This window comes from Cryptotermes secundus, unplaced genomic scaffold (assembly GCF_002891405.2).
Source record: "Cryptotermes secundus unplaced genomic scaffold, Csec_1.0 scaffold1437, whole genome shotgun sequence".
NCBI classification, from domain to species: Eukaryota; Metazoa; Arthropoda; class Insecta; order Blattodea; family Kalotermitidae; genus Cryptotermes; species Cryptotermes secundus.
Window position 1 is genome coordinate 333,349 of NW_019731298.1, and position 17,179 is coordinate 350,527.

The window sequence follows — 17,179 nt, forward strand, 5'->3', positions numbered from 1 at the left end:
GCCTTACTGTACCTAGATACGAGTACAGTAATCAGTTATCTTCATCTGTTTCCTGTTACTTGCCCAATACACACTTTCTAAATTACGTTCAATGTCCATATCAGAGAAATTCAGGAATGAAAATGACGTTACATACGAGGTTGATGCATTTGTGCATGTCGTACTAAGCAAGGTATAAAAACAGTTGCTTTATGAGGAATTAGTTCGTACCATTGAATATTTGACGCAATAGACAAGGTGTCGCAGAAACCGATGTTGCTATAACCAAGTTTTACTGTATTTCTTTTTCTGTAGTCCGCAAGCGAACTATACCGACCGAGCGACCGCCGCTTGTCGGCGAAATTAGTACCAACTGTAGGGGATAGAGGGTGTCGCTTGGTCAGTGCAACGGATCCCACGGCCATTAATCTCGGTTTTCTAGACCGGAGCCGCTATTTCCTTTAAATAGCTTTTCTATTATCCTCACGAGGCTGTGTGGACCCAGTTGCAGACCCACCACTTCTCAGAAAATCTGGTAGCGCCGACAATCAAACCCGGACCTCTGGATCTGTAGCCAGGAACTCTTGACCACTAGACCACAAAGGCGGTCACCAGCTGAACCAGCGTTCTTAAGTAACTCGCAAACTAATAAGCCATCCTCGGTACCTGCTGGAGACTGAAAATGGGCCAGCTTCACTTATGAATGAAAAGATGTCTCTCTGTTCCTAGAAAGCTGAACTTCTGTTTCTAGTAGATTTTGAGGCAAATAAAGAAATACGTTAAATAAAAACGATTTTAACAACGAGGCTCTAAGTACGAGGAATTTAGGGTTTTGTTACAAAGTTCTGTTGTGAACTTGAATAAAGTCTGTAACGAACGTCCTCTTGCGACTGGAAAAGTGTTTGCACAACTTGTATAAAGTTGTTTTGACAGAAAACGATAAAGCAAAGCCGACTTTTTCTCTCATCCATTCATCCCAAACAGCAGCAGCAGGAATGTATAATTAGTTGTTCACTATTCAACAGTACGGTAAAAAGGTAACGGTATCCCTGTAGCAGGCCGCAGAGGCCCATAGGGTTCTGAGACGTCGAGGCTCCCATATTTTCTGGACAATCAACTCACAGATAGCGGTGAGGTCAACAGATAGATACAAAACCTAATAGCTCGTACATATATGCTCACACTTTAATCCCACTAAAAACTTTCCTTTTAGGTGGTAAAATTCGTAACACAATATTTATTGCACATACCTCTAACTGACAGTCCATATTTCAATGTTTTATTCTATCTGACCGGAACAACCGACAATTAGTGTACTGAATTTTCATTTTATTATTCATTATTCTTAAACTGTGTACGTTTTATTCAAACATTCCATATAGTTTGATGCGTATCAAGACAAAAATTACAATTTTCTTCAAGACTGGGTAAAGTACTTGAACCGTTTCGTAACCAAATACGTCCGTTTGCGTACATAAACTCCACTTTGGCGTTTTACCTGCTGTCTCTCTGTCTATCCACCCACAAATAAAGTCATTGACGAATTGCGCTAGAAGCATGCACTTTCGTGTAAAAGAAGCGATTACCGGAAATAATGGGGGGACGGTTAATGCAAACAGCACGGCTTCATAAAACTGATAAACTATTCTACTCCGTGGTTTTAGTCAGCAAGGGAACTATACCAACCGAGCGACCGCCAATTGTCGGTGAAATTAGTGGCAAATTTAGGGGATAGAGGGTGTCGCGTGGTCAGCGCAACGAATCCCCAAGGCCGTTAATCTCGGGTTTCTAGACCGGAGCCACTATTTCCTTGAAATAGCTCCTCAACTGTCCTCACGAGGCTGAGTGGACTACTCTACTACGCTTCAAAATATTGTTACACCGTTGTATACATCCATAATTTTACAGTCATCAGATATCTGTGACAACCGCTGAAATTCTGTTAGTTGTAGGTCTACACGTTGCAGTACTGTTAAGATCACGGTCACACTGAAGAAAAAATCAGAAGGCTGTACCTGCTGAATACAGTGAAGAAACCGTAACATATCGACACCAGGGCAGGAGAAGGGCCAATATTTGAATTTATCTTAGGGGAAGAGCGTAAAATGTTGTGAACAGAGGAATTCTTTCAAGATCAGGATTGGTGACTATGCTGACCTTCCACAATGAAGAGAAGGTAGACATTCATTCTGTAATACATCTGCTGGTAGTCTTATTGAGCGTTGCAGTCCAATTTTTACCACTCCTTCGTATTCAGGAAGTCTCAGACCCAAACCTTGGTTTGGACACCGGCTGTCCTGACTGAGACTTTTCAAAGTTCCCTCATTAACTCAAGATAAGAGCAGGGACAGTACCATAAAGATAAATTTCCATATAATTTGGATGTTAAATACGAGTAACCTTAGCTACTACATAGGCCAGAAGTGGCATCAGTACAAGGGACTTAGTCCAACCCCACTAGCAATAAAAAACCTTAGCTACTCAAATGGTTGTTAAATAAATTAAAGCTATCCGTGGCCGATAGGATTTTGAGACGTGGAGGCTCCCATATTTTCTAAACAATTGGCTCACAGATAGCGGTAAGGTTGTCAGCCTTATGCGTAGGTCGCCATTTACCCCCAGGAAGATTCATGGTACTCATTAATGTTAGAGGCTGAGTCGACTCCCAGGGCCATAGTGCGGCTGGAAGGATTAGGTCAATCGAAGAATCCAATGACCTTATCGGGAATCGAACCCGCGACGTTCCGGCTTATAGCATAGTGCCTCAACCAATTGAAAGGGTCGCTAAACGAATCTATATAAATAAAGAATCTGTTAGTCTTCACTTTCGCTATTGACATATTTAAATCCTCTTTTCTTTTTCTGTTGTCTTCACTTCTTTGGTGGAGCCGGGAAGAGCTCAGCAGGTGGCAGACTGCTGGAAGGTATCACAACCGGTGCAGATGTGTGAAAACGTTTCTGGTACCCCTCCAGATGTTCGGAGCCTAGCCATCAAGCCGCGACGGTTCACTTTACTGAGTTACAATAATCTTCAAGCCGGTACGGAGACAAGCTGCGGCCTGGACAACCGGGGTTCCATTCCCGGCAGGGGTAAGATTTCTTTTCTCTACTCTACAGCACTCAGATCGACACTGGTGTTCACCCAGCCCCCTATTCAATGGGTACCAGGTGCTCTGTCTTCAGGGGTATAGACGCCCGAGGCGTGAAGCTGAACAATCAACTGCATCCAGTGCCGAGGTCAAGAATGGTGGAGCTATACCTCCACTCTCCATGGCGTGAAGCTTAATTAATTAAGCACAGGGACAACTTCACATTTTTACCTTTCCTTATCTGCTTTCCTTTGGTAATCTAGACTTGCAACACATGGTATAACAAGTACTCGGTCGATTTTACATGGTAGCATCATGTCTGTGTTTTATAATTTAAGGATCGAGATTAAACGTCACCACCAAGTCTGTGTGACGTTTGAACACAAACCATGAAGTATTCTGTCAATAATATTACATGTTACAAATTCTGTATCATTTTCTTTTGCCACTTTACTATGGATATACATGAAGATAATCCTATTTATTCGAAATCCCACATATATATTCTAAGACTAAGCTTAAGTCTAATATCTACTGTTTCGAATAAATGTAAAAAAAAAAAAAACTCCGTGGCTCGAGTCCGCAAGCGAACTATACCGACCAAGCGACCGCCGCTTGTCGGCGAAATTAGTGCCAACTTTAGCGGATAGAGGGTGTCACGTGGACGGCGCAACGAATCCCCACGGCCGTAAATTTCGGTTTTCTAGACCGGAGCCGCTATCCTTGAAATAGCTCCTCAATTATCCTCATAAGGCTGAGTGAAACCCGTTCCAGACTTCTCCGAAAATTTGGCAGCGCCGAGAATCGAACCTGGGACCTCTGTATCTGTAGCCAGGAACTCTGACCACTAGACCACAGAGGCGGTCATAAATTCTTATATGGTACCTTAAATTCGCGACTTCTTTCCCATATTGCTCCTTCCTCGAGAACTGTCTTCATTCGAGCACTAACCAGAAAAACGCGATGTTACAACTTTCAATCGTTTTATTCTCAAAAACTCCGGATCCTCCCACACAGGCATAATAAATACAGTGTTACTGACATGTCACTGGTTTGTGAATGATTTAGCTGTTAGCTAATAATGTCACAGATCCATCCTATGTAGTAACAGCGATTTTAATAACGTGACTATAAACATGGTCTGTGAAAGGGTACGGCCAAGTGAAACGTATCGTCTGGTTGAGCAGCTAAACCATTGCAACTGACAGATCTGATACACCGAATTCAAGGTCTATGTTGAATACATCAATATTAGCCATTTTATTTTCAGTGAGCTCTTACTTTCTGTTTGGCAACTGCCCTGCGTTTCTTCTTCTTGGCTGAGAGAGACAAGACGAAGGTGAATTAAAACGAAGACAATTAATTGTGGGTTTTGGCCTACATCAGGCACAGGTAAGAGCTTTTCGAAAATACAACTTGTTTAAATTTATTAACTAATTAAGCACTACGCCATGAAGGCGTATGGGGGAATGGATGTATAGATCCACATTTTCTTGACCTCGGCACTAGATGGAGGTGTGGTCAGCTTCACGCCCCTGCCGCTTTACCCCCGTACCCATTGCATAGGAGGCTGGGTGGGCCTTTTGTGTATAATTTGGAGATTTTCAGCACTATTATAGACGTAATTTTAAGAGAGCGCTTGTATGAATTCTCCAGGAGTACATCTTTTGCCTCACATTACATAGAATTTTTTTTTTGTGTGGGTAAGAAGCTCAATCTCTTACCCCGAGGGAGGAAATAAAATGATAATTTCAAATCCAAGTAGCATACGAATAATAATACTTGGATATACAACTTGAACTGAGGAACGGTGAAAATTACATCGCTAGGAACTCTATCGTGTTCTCCCGGAATTAAAAAAAAAAGCGTTTACCATGTGTGGGGAGAACAACACATACTGCGGAAATAACAACAGCTTATAAGTTGTTGTTGCTTGGGCTTAGCTATTTGAGAAATATCCCCATTTTTATTAATCTGAAGGTTCATTACCGTGATAGCAAGGGCACGCCACTGTCCCCTCCCTTAAGCCTGACGAATCAAGTTCAAATACGCCCTATTTCTTTCAGACCCATTTTAATATTATCCTTCCATTAACGCTATGCCTAAAACAAGGTACAAGACAGATTATGGGAGTGAAATCTCAGCTTCGGCAAGAGATGAATAGTTTTTAGTTCCGGCTGCTTTTATCCAATGAAATGAGTACCAAGTATAACCAGAACTGGGGGGAAGGAGACCGTCAATTCTTCCGGCCATGGACATGACTGGAAAAATCCCTAAGTGCTCTTATGAAAATGAAAATTTGACGTCCTAATCCCCATACTCGTATATCCAGGAGTACGGGAAATGCTGAAGTAAAACTTAATGTACACCAATCCTCGGTATTCAATAGACCTGACTGGCCATATTCACGCTCCGTTCGCTTTGTCCCGGAGGAAATATCCTCCGCCAACCACTGGCTAGTTGAGCCCCACATCGGCCTGGGCGTAATGGAGAAGGGAAAAAACTGTGCCACTGCTAGAAATCGATTCCTGATCATCCAGTTTGCAGTCGGTCACCAATAATTCCAAGAAATAAAGTATCTCCAAAATACACTACGAATCATCTGTAGGTGAAGACAGAATTAAGTTAGAGGGAGTTGGCAGGACTTATATTATAGCGTCGTGCAGGTAATTCTGAGAAAGCAACAAACTGAAGAGCAAGGACAGAAGATGCGGGTTGGATAGCACAAGATGTTCACCGAACAGCATACATTTCAAAAGAACCTGAACCTCAAAAATCCTGAACAAAAACGTCTGGAGTCGAGTTCTATGGGATCTCCATTCTAAAAAAAAAATACAATGGACGTGAGAGGCTGCGATAGCGAGGGAATGGTGGCTCCCTTCTGGAGGTCTCATACAGCGTTATAATGTGATGAATACCGGCTATTGATTCAACTGGCACTGATGGAACGCTAGTTTCTCTTTTTCTCTTCTTTATTTTCTGTCGTTATTCTGCTTCAATTGCTTGTCTGTACCACACCCACCATCCGACAAGAATGATTTATTTAAGCACTGAATACCTCATGATGTTCCGTTCATATTGCAGCACACTTGTGCATATAATACGCGTGTACTGTACATAGGTCTCCGTACTAAACAGACCCAGGTTCTTAGGGGTAAATTACGGGATGTGAAAAAAGCACGTATTGTTCTTGTTCAAGTTCTCAAGGTTGTTTCCTCGAGGTCATGGGAATATACCTTTAAGTAAACACTTTATAAAGTTCGCGTTCTTACTAACAATTTGTTAGCAGATTTCAAATTCGCGTACTTCCGCTTCTTGCAGTGTTATTCGGAATCTTAAGAATGTGTGCCGATTTCGAAAATATTTTCGATACGTACTCCGTAAGGCCTATCTTTTCCACAACGTAAGTCAACAATTTTGACAATATGAAAGCATGCATTATCTCTGGGGGTATGGCGTCATGTACCAGTAATTCGAATAAACGATATTATAAATAAGAAAGTAAAGCTATCCCCGTGATAGGCAATGGAGGCCCACAGGGTTGTGAGACGTTGAGGTTTCCACATTTTCTAGACAAATATCTCACAGATGACGGTGAGGATGTCAGCCTTACGCACCGGCCGCCCTTCACACCTAGGAAGATTCCTGGTACTCATTTCTGTTAGAGGCTGAGTCGACCTCAGGGCCATAGTGTAGCTGGATTAGGTCAACTGAAAAAAAGCAATAACCTCATCGGGAAATCGAAACCGCGACTTTCCGGCTTGTAGCATAGTGCCTCAACTAATTACGTTAGTGCGTGCCGGTAAATAAGCAATACTACTGCAGTTTAAGAAAGAAATTATAATACTCGCGCCGACGGCTACCCATTATAACTAAAGGATGTTCACAGCGAGTTTTTTTTTTAAGTTGTGCATACACCTGTTGGTTGAGAAGTCGGCAGACATTTGTAATCCAGAAAAGCACTTTTTACTCGAAGTAAGAATATATACTGGGTGACGGAAATAATAAGAAACCGACATTCAATAGAAGAAATTACGTGAAAACTTCTTTCAACTGACCGTAGTTGCTCCTTGAAACAAACGAAAGGCGGTCGCTACTGGATGACTGAATTATTAGAGAGCTGACTATGAGACTGACGGTCCCATTAGCATCAACATCTGTTGTGCGTCAGCTTGTATTAACACCGCGATCGCTATTTACTCATGAAAATAGGACCAAATATTTATCTATGTTTCGCTGTGTACAATATTCCGGTTAGCTGCTTAAACAGAGAATACTGTGGCATGTAGACCCGTTGCTGTGCAACGACCGCGAGATAAGCAAATACACAACAGCCGTTACTGAGTAATGGCTTCGCAAACATATTTCCACGGCAACAACTGAACTACAATAACGAGGAAAGTTTTTCTGTTCGGTCCGTGCCGAAATGTTATAAGCGGGACATGTTTGAAGCAGATGGCGGTAGTCAAGCTTACGACAGTTCAAACGACTAAGCTGCCGTTGTAGCATAAGATATGTAAGTTAGGCATGATCTACTCTGTAAAGCCTGTACTGACAGAGGACTTGTGTGTAGTGCAAAAGGAAGACTTTTCAATAACATGTTATATGTGCGAAATATACACTTAACGAAAGGCCAAGCGTATCCATAAGAGACGACCCCATCTTCTCATTAGAAGGGATGTTACATAAGGACTATTACCGCAAGAGTTCAGTTTGAAGAAAGAATCTCTGATCATGGGCCTCAAGGGGCCTGACGCCAAGATGAATTGATTGGCGGTAAACCACCTGTCGTAAAGTAACTCTTACAGACACCCTGGCTTGCTATATAAATTATTGGAATTAAACTTTTTTGGTCCATATATTGAAGCTTATAGGCTCTTTCCTTTCTAGGAGAAATTTCAGTCTCAGTCAAAGATGAAATGTCTACACCAAGGGATACACAAGCAGGGGTGCCACAAGGTCCCGTCTTGTCCCCCACATTGTACAGTATATATATATAAATGATATGCCCAAACACCTGGTGTCTATCTAGGTCTCTTTGCTGATGACACCTGTATACATGTGATGGGCCGCAGAGAGTGTCATGTTCTCAGAATGCCGCAGCCTAGCACATTCAGAGCAACTGTACTGACTAATAATAACAGGGCCATCAATTTGATATCTGCCAATGTAAACTGTTAATAATGGTAACGTTAACAAGTTCCCTATAATTTACGATTCTCTCTTGGGTGACCTGTGACTAACAAAGTATATTTACTTAGCTTTTATTATCGACTTTACTCACTGGTATTGCAGTGCATACCTTTGTTTCATCCGCCTGAAGTAAGCCTTTCCAGTTGTGCTGGAGGGACTGAAAGTTATTTAACACAGCTCTGTCAACTGCAACACTCAGCACAGAACGATTTAAGAGGATGCTCAGGTTCCGTGAATCTTAAAGACTGGAGTGGCTGCTGGCCGGGAGGGGGTGGGGCAACATATGAAAAATATCTGCCAGGATAACTGCGGTCCAGGCCGAGGTTCGAACTAGGTAGCAGTGAATATACACCTCAAGTATTCCATTTGATCCAATTTGCTCGGCACAACTGCCTCGATTTATATGATGGAGATGTCGTTAAATTGCACTAATGGTTACTAAAACTGTAAAAATTACTTATCAGCAATAAACAGATTGTTTAGAGCCAAGGCAGGATTAGGCATTGCACTCTATATTGCGTTTTACACTGAAGTAACATTTTCATCAATAAAGGCAGTATCTGAAAATATGACTTCATAACTTCTTGCCATTTCATGATGGTAATTATCAACATGCAGAAAAAGGTTGCACACAAAATATGGTTGATAATTTTAAAACCAATCAATACATTAGATTTAATATAATTCATCATCAAACCCAGCTGGGATACCACAACTGTTATACTAACTAAGCTATAGTCTGTAAGAAAAAGGAATCTGGCTTTGGAGCTGTTGTGCCATCTATGTGCAACATAACTTACCATACTTTTTTTGCATTCCTTTAGTGGACACTATACATTTCGGCCTAACTGGCCATCTTCAGGTGTGCAAGTTGTTATGGTTATGGTTATGGATTCTGCTGCTTGCTGTAATACGGTTATCTTTCCTCCTACCATAGTTGCCTCTGGTTAATTTGGTTATGTGGGTTACCATCAGTTTTATTTGGGTGTAGTTGGGTTGCTTTGGTTTTGTTCGGTTTGTTGGTTGTGGCTGCCTTGAATATTTCAGCTGGGGCAGGAGTTCTGCTGTGTGTTCACAGGTTGGAGTTCAAGTCCCAGTAGGGTAAAAAATTTTCTCTTCTACACGTCATTCAGACCACTTCTGGGGTGCACCCAAGCTCCTATCTAATGGATAACAGGGGTTCTTTCCCTGGGTAAACAGGCAGGGTGTGCGTGAAGCTGACCACTCACCTCCAACTAGTGCAAAGGTCAAGAAAATGTGGACCTATACAGCCACTTCCCTATACATCTTCATGGTGTAGTGCTTAATTAGTTAAGCACAGGGACAGCTTTAACTTACATATTCAACATTATAATGTGTGAAGCATATAAAATTTCCGAACTCTTACATACCTGAAGAATTTGTGCTTTTACAATAGTATTCACCCAGTTCCCCCCCTCCCAAATCTGAAGCAGAGGTTTGAAATTATGTGAAACCTTGTCATCTATTCCCCTACACTTCATAGCAAGGTGCTTAGACACAGAGTCAACTTTATCTTTTACCTGTCGCTAAGTTAATATATTTTAATGCATACTTACCATGACTTTTCTAATTAATAGTATCCTTAAAGACATTACAACCGAATGTGCCAATTGCCTGCCAAACACTGTATATTACGGCCAATCATACAAGGCCACGGTCAATTTCTAACACTACATAAAACAAGGTAGAAATAAGACACAATTACAAGCTCTTTGGTACACTACATACACTCCACATACCTCTTTCACTTTAAGCCTTCTTTCACGAGCTATTGGATCAGGATCTTCCCCACCATTAGTGTCTGGATAATGATCACTTGGTGCTGGTGGAATGGTGATAATCTTGTTATGAGGTGGTACAGATACCTCTTCCACCAAAACTTCAACTTGTTTCTGAGAAGCACTGGTTTTCTCTGAACTCACACTCACTGGATGATTTGGCTGATCTATAATATCTGGCCTTTCTAACACCTTTTGGTTTCTCATTTTATCAATTTCCACATCCTCTTCAATTTTTGCCAACAGTTTTGCCTTATCTTCAATTTTATGGGGGTCTGGATGTTCAAAATCGTCATGTCTGATTAACTTACCTCCTCCGGGAATTTCACTAAATTCGTCCCCGTGGGGTGGAGCAGGTATTAATAAATCTGGCCCTGCCTTTTGCATATGTTTATAAACATTATACACACTGTTCACCGTGTTCGAGCCACCACGGAATTCGGGCAAGAAAAAAAATGCTCCAAACCACACTACTCCAAACGTTAAGAACACTAAAAGAATTAAATGCTTCTCTCTTGGCCTAAACGATCGCCGAGAAAATGACGGTACCGGAACACCATTTACAAAACGCTGGTACGTCGGGATGATGCCAGCAGATACCATATTTTACAATTTTTGCCCAGTCCCATCAACACACACTAACTCCGGACGCCATTCGAAAGAACTGTGTCAAGTTGTCAACATTATAAACGCTGCCTTCTTGATACGTAGGTACGGACGAGACAGCAACGCATGATGTGAGCTCTAATTGGCCGCGAACTACACAATCTAAATCAGTGCAAGTGGAGAGTGGGAAACATAAGCAAAAATTACACGTGAATGTTACACATACCGATCGTTTGGAAATAAATTCCAGACACTGTGGTCAGATAGCAGCATAAGCTGCAAAGTAAAAGGCCTGAACTCTGGTGGCAAGGTTTAAAAATACCTAAGTAATAGCCGTAATAGATTAGTATGTGTATGGGTTGAAGTATGTAAATTGAGCAAACCCAATGTAGGTATCTCAAATAGTATATAAGTACCCAACAACTGGTAGGTGTATCTGTTATTTTCAGTTTCCCGTAGATCGAATGATAAGTAAGAATCAGTGTTCACTCTACTCCTTTATTAAGACTCAGAAATCTCATTCAGAAGTACGCCTTATATACATACAAACTTATAATCATAGTAATACATAATATAAAGATACTGTTGTTACACGCTAATTGTAGTTACACATAACAGTAAACATCACTTAGGTAACAAGAAATAACCTAATTCTTGAATTGTTTACTACGATGTTGCCAACTCTAACATTATATTTCAGTATTTGAGAGTTGCCAACATAACAGTAACACAGTGTATGGGTATCTCTGACACCAGGAGACTCAAAATGTATATAGACATCTCAAAGTATTTGTCGCAGGCTGCATTTCATTTTCTCAAATTATGTAAATTTTTCAGCCTCTAACTGAATACTTGAATCTACATGTAGGTGTTTCAGAAGGTGCATCTCCATACATTAACTTCTATGCTTGGTGTAGATTAGTGGCCAGCTTCCCTCCTGAACCACTTTACCATTTACTGTATGCTAGTGAAAAAAATATAAAGTGGAATATTAAACTGGATGATTTCTTGTCTCAGTTTAGGTTCCAAAGCACTATTCCTGGAAAATCTGGGCATGTGTTATCGTTGTTGCTTGAGGCACTATTCTACAAAAGGTCATGGGTCATTGTCATTGGATTTTTAAATTGTGCTAATCCTTCCAGCTGCCCTATGGCCCTGGGTTTGACTCAGCCTCTACCAGAAATGAATACCAGGAATCTTCCTGGGAGTAAAGGGTGACCGGCATGTATTACTGACCTCACTGCCATCTGTGAGCCGATTGCCTAAAAAATGTGGGAGCCTCAACATCTCACAACCCTATGGGCCTCCATGGCCTATTACAGGGATTACCTTTATTTTATTCCTGGAAAATCTTAAATGAGAATATCATAACATACTGTCATGACTAGGCCATATTTAATGAAAACAATACAAATTACACCTTATATTTATGTAACAGTCACTTTTAATAAATAAATACATCAATAAAAAATGTAGTTTTTAACATTATACTGAACATTTTAGTTGTATTAAGTGTGCAAATAACTGGACAGCCATGTGTGCTAAATACGTGTACGAATGATACCACAGCATTATTTCACTATAATGTTTAAGGCAAATGCTGTAATTAATTATAAACATTTCATTGTTATCAAGTATGCAAATTACCTGGATGGACCTGTGTGCTAAATGTGAATGAGACCACAATGCATCTGGATATTTCACTATTATGCTTCTGACATCTGATATAAATATCATACTTTTAGGCTTTACTTTATGTTGGTTTTTTCAGAATTCTATTGAATAACACATGAAAAGCTTTCAGGAACCCAGTTACATTTTTACATAAACCTTCGAACTTAACTTACATTCAAGTACAGTGGGCATGCTAAATTTGTTACAGTTATATGCAAACACAAAACACCTTTCAAACAGAATACAATTTGTGATTGTTCTGAAATTAAAAAAAAGTGCCACTAAGATGTGTATTTCATCAATACATATTTTTGGTCCCCATTTATAAGTCAGTGGTTGCTTTTGGAGTGTGGTATTTCCTTTCCTTTTTATTTATTTATTATTTAACATTCATGGTGTTGGCTTCACATCTCTTAAAGCATTCCATCTATTTGCAGGAGTTTGAAACACACAGAAAATAGGCCAAACAGCATCTAAATACAAAGTTATTACTTAAAAAAATGCTTAAACTGTAACTAAAAGGGCAGTCTCCTAATCTGAAGTCATTTGTGATTTTACATAAAATTCTGGTTGTCATACTTCCTTCTTAATAATAACTCTTAAGATTTCTTTGGTATAGAACTATGAGCCATAAACTAAACTACTATTCACTCTCATTCACACTCAAATGTATTTTCAAAATTTGATTATCCACATACTGACACCCCTTCAACGCTGTCTTCACTTTCTTTCAAAACTGTGAAAAGAACATTCACATGATATAGTGTCTTTCAATCATATAAATACATTGAGTTTGCTTTGTATTCAGCTTCAGAAATTACAAGATGAACTCCTCTGACTGAAAGACAGTGAGTACACTGAAAACATAATTTTCCTTTTTGAGAATAGCTGGAAGTCAAGTGGGTTAACATAAATATTTATCTTCTATCTGCAGTTTACAATTGAGAATGTGATAGTTGAATTAACAGTTTACAACAGTAAGCAAGAAGAACTTACTTTTGTTCTGCATCTCATAGTTTGCTTCTGTTAAGTGCACTTCAAAAGTAACATAGTCTTAAGCTGCAGAAGCATTGAATTAACATTCTGGATATAAAAAATCTAGAAGAATCACGAACATGAATATCATTCCTCCTTCACATAGCAGGCCTTGTTTATCTTTCAAATTTCCCAACAAAGATCCAGTGTGCAAAAATTCAAACTAAACCTGTGTGAACCACAAACTTATCTTTGAATGTAACATTCACATGGTTCTAATTGAAAACAGGATGGGAACTATAAAATTACCTCTAAGAAATAGCAAGTGAACATGAAACTTCTCAAAAAGCTTCATTAAATCACTGAAAACTGTAGAATGAAGCTCACCTAATTACCTTGGATCAAAATAGTTCATTTCAGGCATGTCTAGAGTATATTCAGTTTCATAAAGCTATGCTAAATATGTTCTGATGTGAATTTGTATTTTTCAGCAATATAATTGTTTTCATTGGAAGTCACACATTCTGCCAGAACCACTGACAGCAGGATCAAAATATGATGAACTACAGCCAACACTGAGTATAATGCATAACACTGTACTCGAAGAGAACACACCAAAACACAAATAATTTGTTATTAATAGTATAGGTGCTGCTTCTGTATAAATATATGGTATAAAGTTAACACCACTTCCATTTTTATCCTCAGAACAAAATGGAAAGCATTTATTATATGAATGCTTAACTTTGTCTGAAAAGGAGTTATATATAATCAAAAAGAGATCAAGCCCACTGAAATCAATAGTGAACTGAAAATATTAATACAGGAATCCTGTTTGTTATAGGCTGCCCGATTCCACAGGAAGCAATTCCTTATTAAAAGAAAAAAAGATTGCTTACTTAGTCATATCTATTATGTGCCTTAAGTTTGTCCAATATTTGACAATTTGTTACTATGGTAACCCACACTTGCATAATTTCTTAAAATCTTAATTTCCACTCACTGTTACAAAATGAGAAATTATATCAAAAAGCAAAGATCAAATTTCACATAATACTCTACAGACAGCAGGCCTTCAACCTACTGGTTTCAGAAATCCAGACTAATTAGCAGATTCATCGCTATCACAGACTCCAAATTAAAATAAAACTTTTGGAGTATACTAATGTAAGATACAGAACAGCAAATTTAAAACTGTTACCTTTGTAAAAGAATTAAAATAGATATTCTGGTAGTTTTAATACATCTACACATACTGAATGCACCTATGGTATCAAAGTTCTGTGCTAAAAGTGGTCCAATAACAGAAAAAATACAGCAATTAACAGTCACTTTTAATAATATCCATATACTAAAATAAAAATTATAACAAAAATTCACCCCAAGAAGGTATTTGTTGTCATGTCTTTCCTCAGTACATCACTTAAAATATCAACTGGCAGACTACAGCATACTGACATGATCCTACCTTTAAAGTAAGACTGTAAAAAAGCTGAAAACGAAACAAAACAACAGTGATGTTGAACTCATTGAGAATAATAATGGATTTTGGGTGTGCATTCTTTTTCTAGTCAGGCCCCTAAAACCGTTTTGATTCTCTTGTCATGCCATTTTCTAGAAAGTGTGCTCATACTTTTTCTGAGAGATGACTGAATTCCATAAAAGAAATAAATTACTTTATATACTGTACTGTTAAAAAAAGGTAAAGCTATCCCTGTTAACAGGCCGTGGGGGCTCACAGGGTTCTGAGATGTCGAGGTTCCCACATTTTCTAGAAGGTCAGCTCACAGATGGCAGTGAGGTTAAGCCTTATGCACCAGCCACCCTTTACACACAGGAAGATTCTTGGTACTCTTTTCTGTCAGAGGCCGAGCAGACCCCAGGGCCACAGTGCAACTGGAAGGATTAAGTTAATTGGAAAATCCAACAAAGAACTCATTTTATATTCCTAATCTTGTAATTTTGTTTCATGTTTATATGTGTAATACATATATTAAAGGCATCATATTTTGCATTCAGATCTTTCATGTTCCATATGTTTGTGGTTAACTATATTAAGCTCCTAAAGACATAATATATTTGCATTATTCTTAGAAATAACTGCCAGTGTATTCCAAGTATATTTTGTATTGCTGAATGTAAAAAAAACCTTGTATGCCCAAGTGACATGGAAATACACAAAACAGTAAGTCAAGTTCATGCACTTCTTTAAAATTCATCAATGCCTGTTACAACACTCTGACAAAAATTAATATGTACCTTTTTCTTCACCATAACAGAATATACTGGTATATTTTCACAATTTTTAGAATCTGTAAACATGTACAGAAAGCAATATTCTCTAAACCATGAATAAATAAATAAAACCATATGAAACTAAGTTTCCTTTATTGACTAATACCTCTTAAAATCAACTTGCAAGGCACATCTTTCATTGTCATAAATGATAAATACATGATTCTACAGGCAATGCCATTTCGAAGTAGCTCACTTCCTGTTGGCAATAAAATAAATTGCAAGTTCATTTGTATATTGTACTGTATTAAATATCCCAACAAAATAACTTCATTGAATGTATGGACTAAAGAAATCAGAGATGGTAACACACTGAGTTCATCATTTTAATAATTTTAGTGGAACTATTAAATTTTTATGTAAAGGCACTTCAAAAACTAGCAATGTAAAAATAGTACACACCCAAACGATTACTTCTAAAAATGTATCACTTCACTCTTGTTTCTCTTAACCTTCTAGTTCTGAACATTAATACTTTGTACAGATAGTTTTAAAGGGAAATTAGACATGCAAATCACCAAATGTTGTGGTCAGTGGGTTACGCTCCTGCTCCATATGGGTTGCCAGGTTCAAACTGCGGTCTGGAGACTGGCTATCCTGATTGGGGTTGTCATAGTTTTCTTCATTTCCTCACAGAAAATGTCAGGATAATGCCTAAAATTAGGCCATGGACACTATAACTTTACCATACAATGCTGCTAATCTGTGCTACTGGCATTGAATAATTCATAAATGAATACACACACAAATTATAACAAAGGTTTGAATGGCATAGAGCATGCCATAAACCAGAACATTCATGATAAGTTTATTTTCTTGTGTGCTGAAAACAGCAAAAGACTGACATACTCAAAATCTGAATTTGACAATGAAATCTGTAAAACACAATGTAGGTTAACTATGCTGAGTTTCATACCAGTAGGTAAGGTGTTGTACAGCGGGCAGCAGAATTTTATCTTTAACTATTGGCAGTAAGAAGAAATACCTGCACACAGATCTGACTAGGGGCTGCTCATAACCCTCTGAACAAGAATTAAGTGTCTTAACCCAAGATAACCAGGTCCCCAGTCCACATATAAAGGCTTCTTTAGTTCCCTGTTTAAATGGCAGTGGAAAAAGAACTATATTGTTACTATTAATTACTGCAATTCACAACATAATAAAGCTGAAGAGATCACCATTAATATCATAATCGTCATTGGTTGGCTGCACAAGCTCATAACCATAACCCAAACAGAAACATTTATTTGGCTCATAGACCTTTTCATTAAATATTTTGTCATTAGCATACCAAAATGTACGAAGGGGGACCCAAAAATAACCGGAACCGACCTGTTGCGTGCGCATGCTTTGTAGTTACGAGTTGTGCTGCTAGGTGGTGTTAGCTGGGGGTCTCCCGCGACTGTTAGTGAGCTGGCGTCAGTCTGAGTTAAGTGGTTTGTCTGTGGTGTTCTATTGTGTGCGTTCCTGTTTCAACCCTTTGGCGATTAGTGAGAATGGCATTGTCCACAAAGAGTTCGTTCCGCCAGGACAAACAGTGAACCAACATTTTTACCTGGATGTGTTACG

At 39.0% G+C, this 17,179-nt stretch overlaps 1 protein-coding gene and 1 long non-coding RNA gene across 2 annotated transcripts in view; one reads left to right on the forward strand and one right to left on the reverse strand.

Moving 5' to 3' along the window:
- LOC111867012 (mannosyl-oligosaccharide alpha-1,2-mannosidase IA) overlaps positions 1-10,763 on the reverse strand; it is a 96,604-nt gene extending 85,841 nt beyond the window's left edge. Inside the window, exon 1 of the mRNA XM_023856469.2 lies at positions 10,022-10,763. Within this exon, the coding sequence (XP_023712237.1) occupies positions 10,022-10,663 (642 nt within the window). The 5' untranslated portion in view covers positions 10,664-10,763. The remainder of the gene's footprint in view (positions 1-10,021) is intronic.
- LOC111867013 overlaps positions 1-15,048 on the forward strand; it is a 20,865-nt gene extending 5,817 nt beyond the window's left edge. Inside the window, exons 2-4 of the long non-coding RNA XR_002843264.2 lie at positions 2,868-3,069; positions 4,339-4,460; positions 13,807-15,048. This is a non-coding gene — a long non-coding RNA (uncharacterized LOC111867013). The remainder of the gene's footprint in view (positions 1-2,867; positions 3,070-4,338; positions 4,461-13,806) is intronic.
- Positions 15,049-17,179: the final 2,131 nt, after the last annotated feature.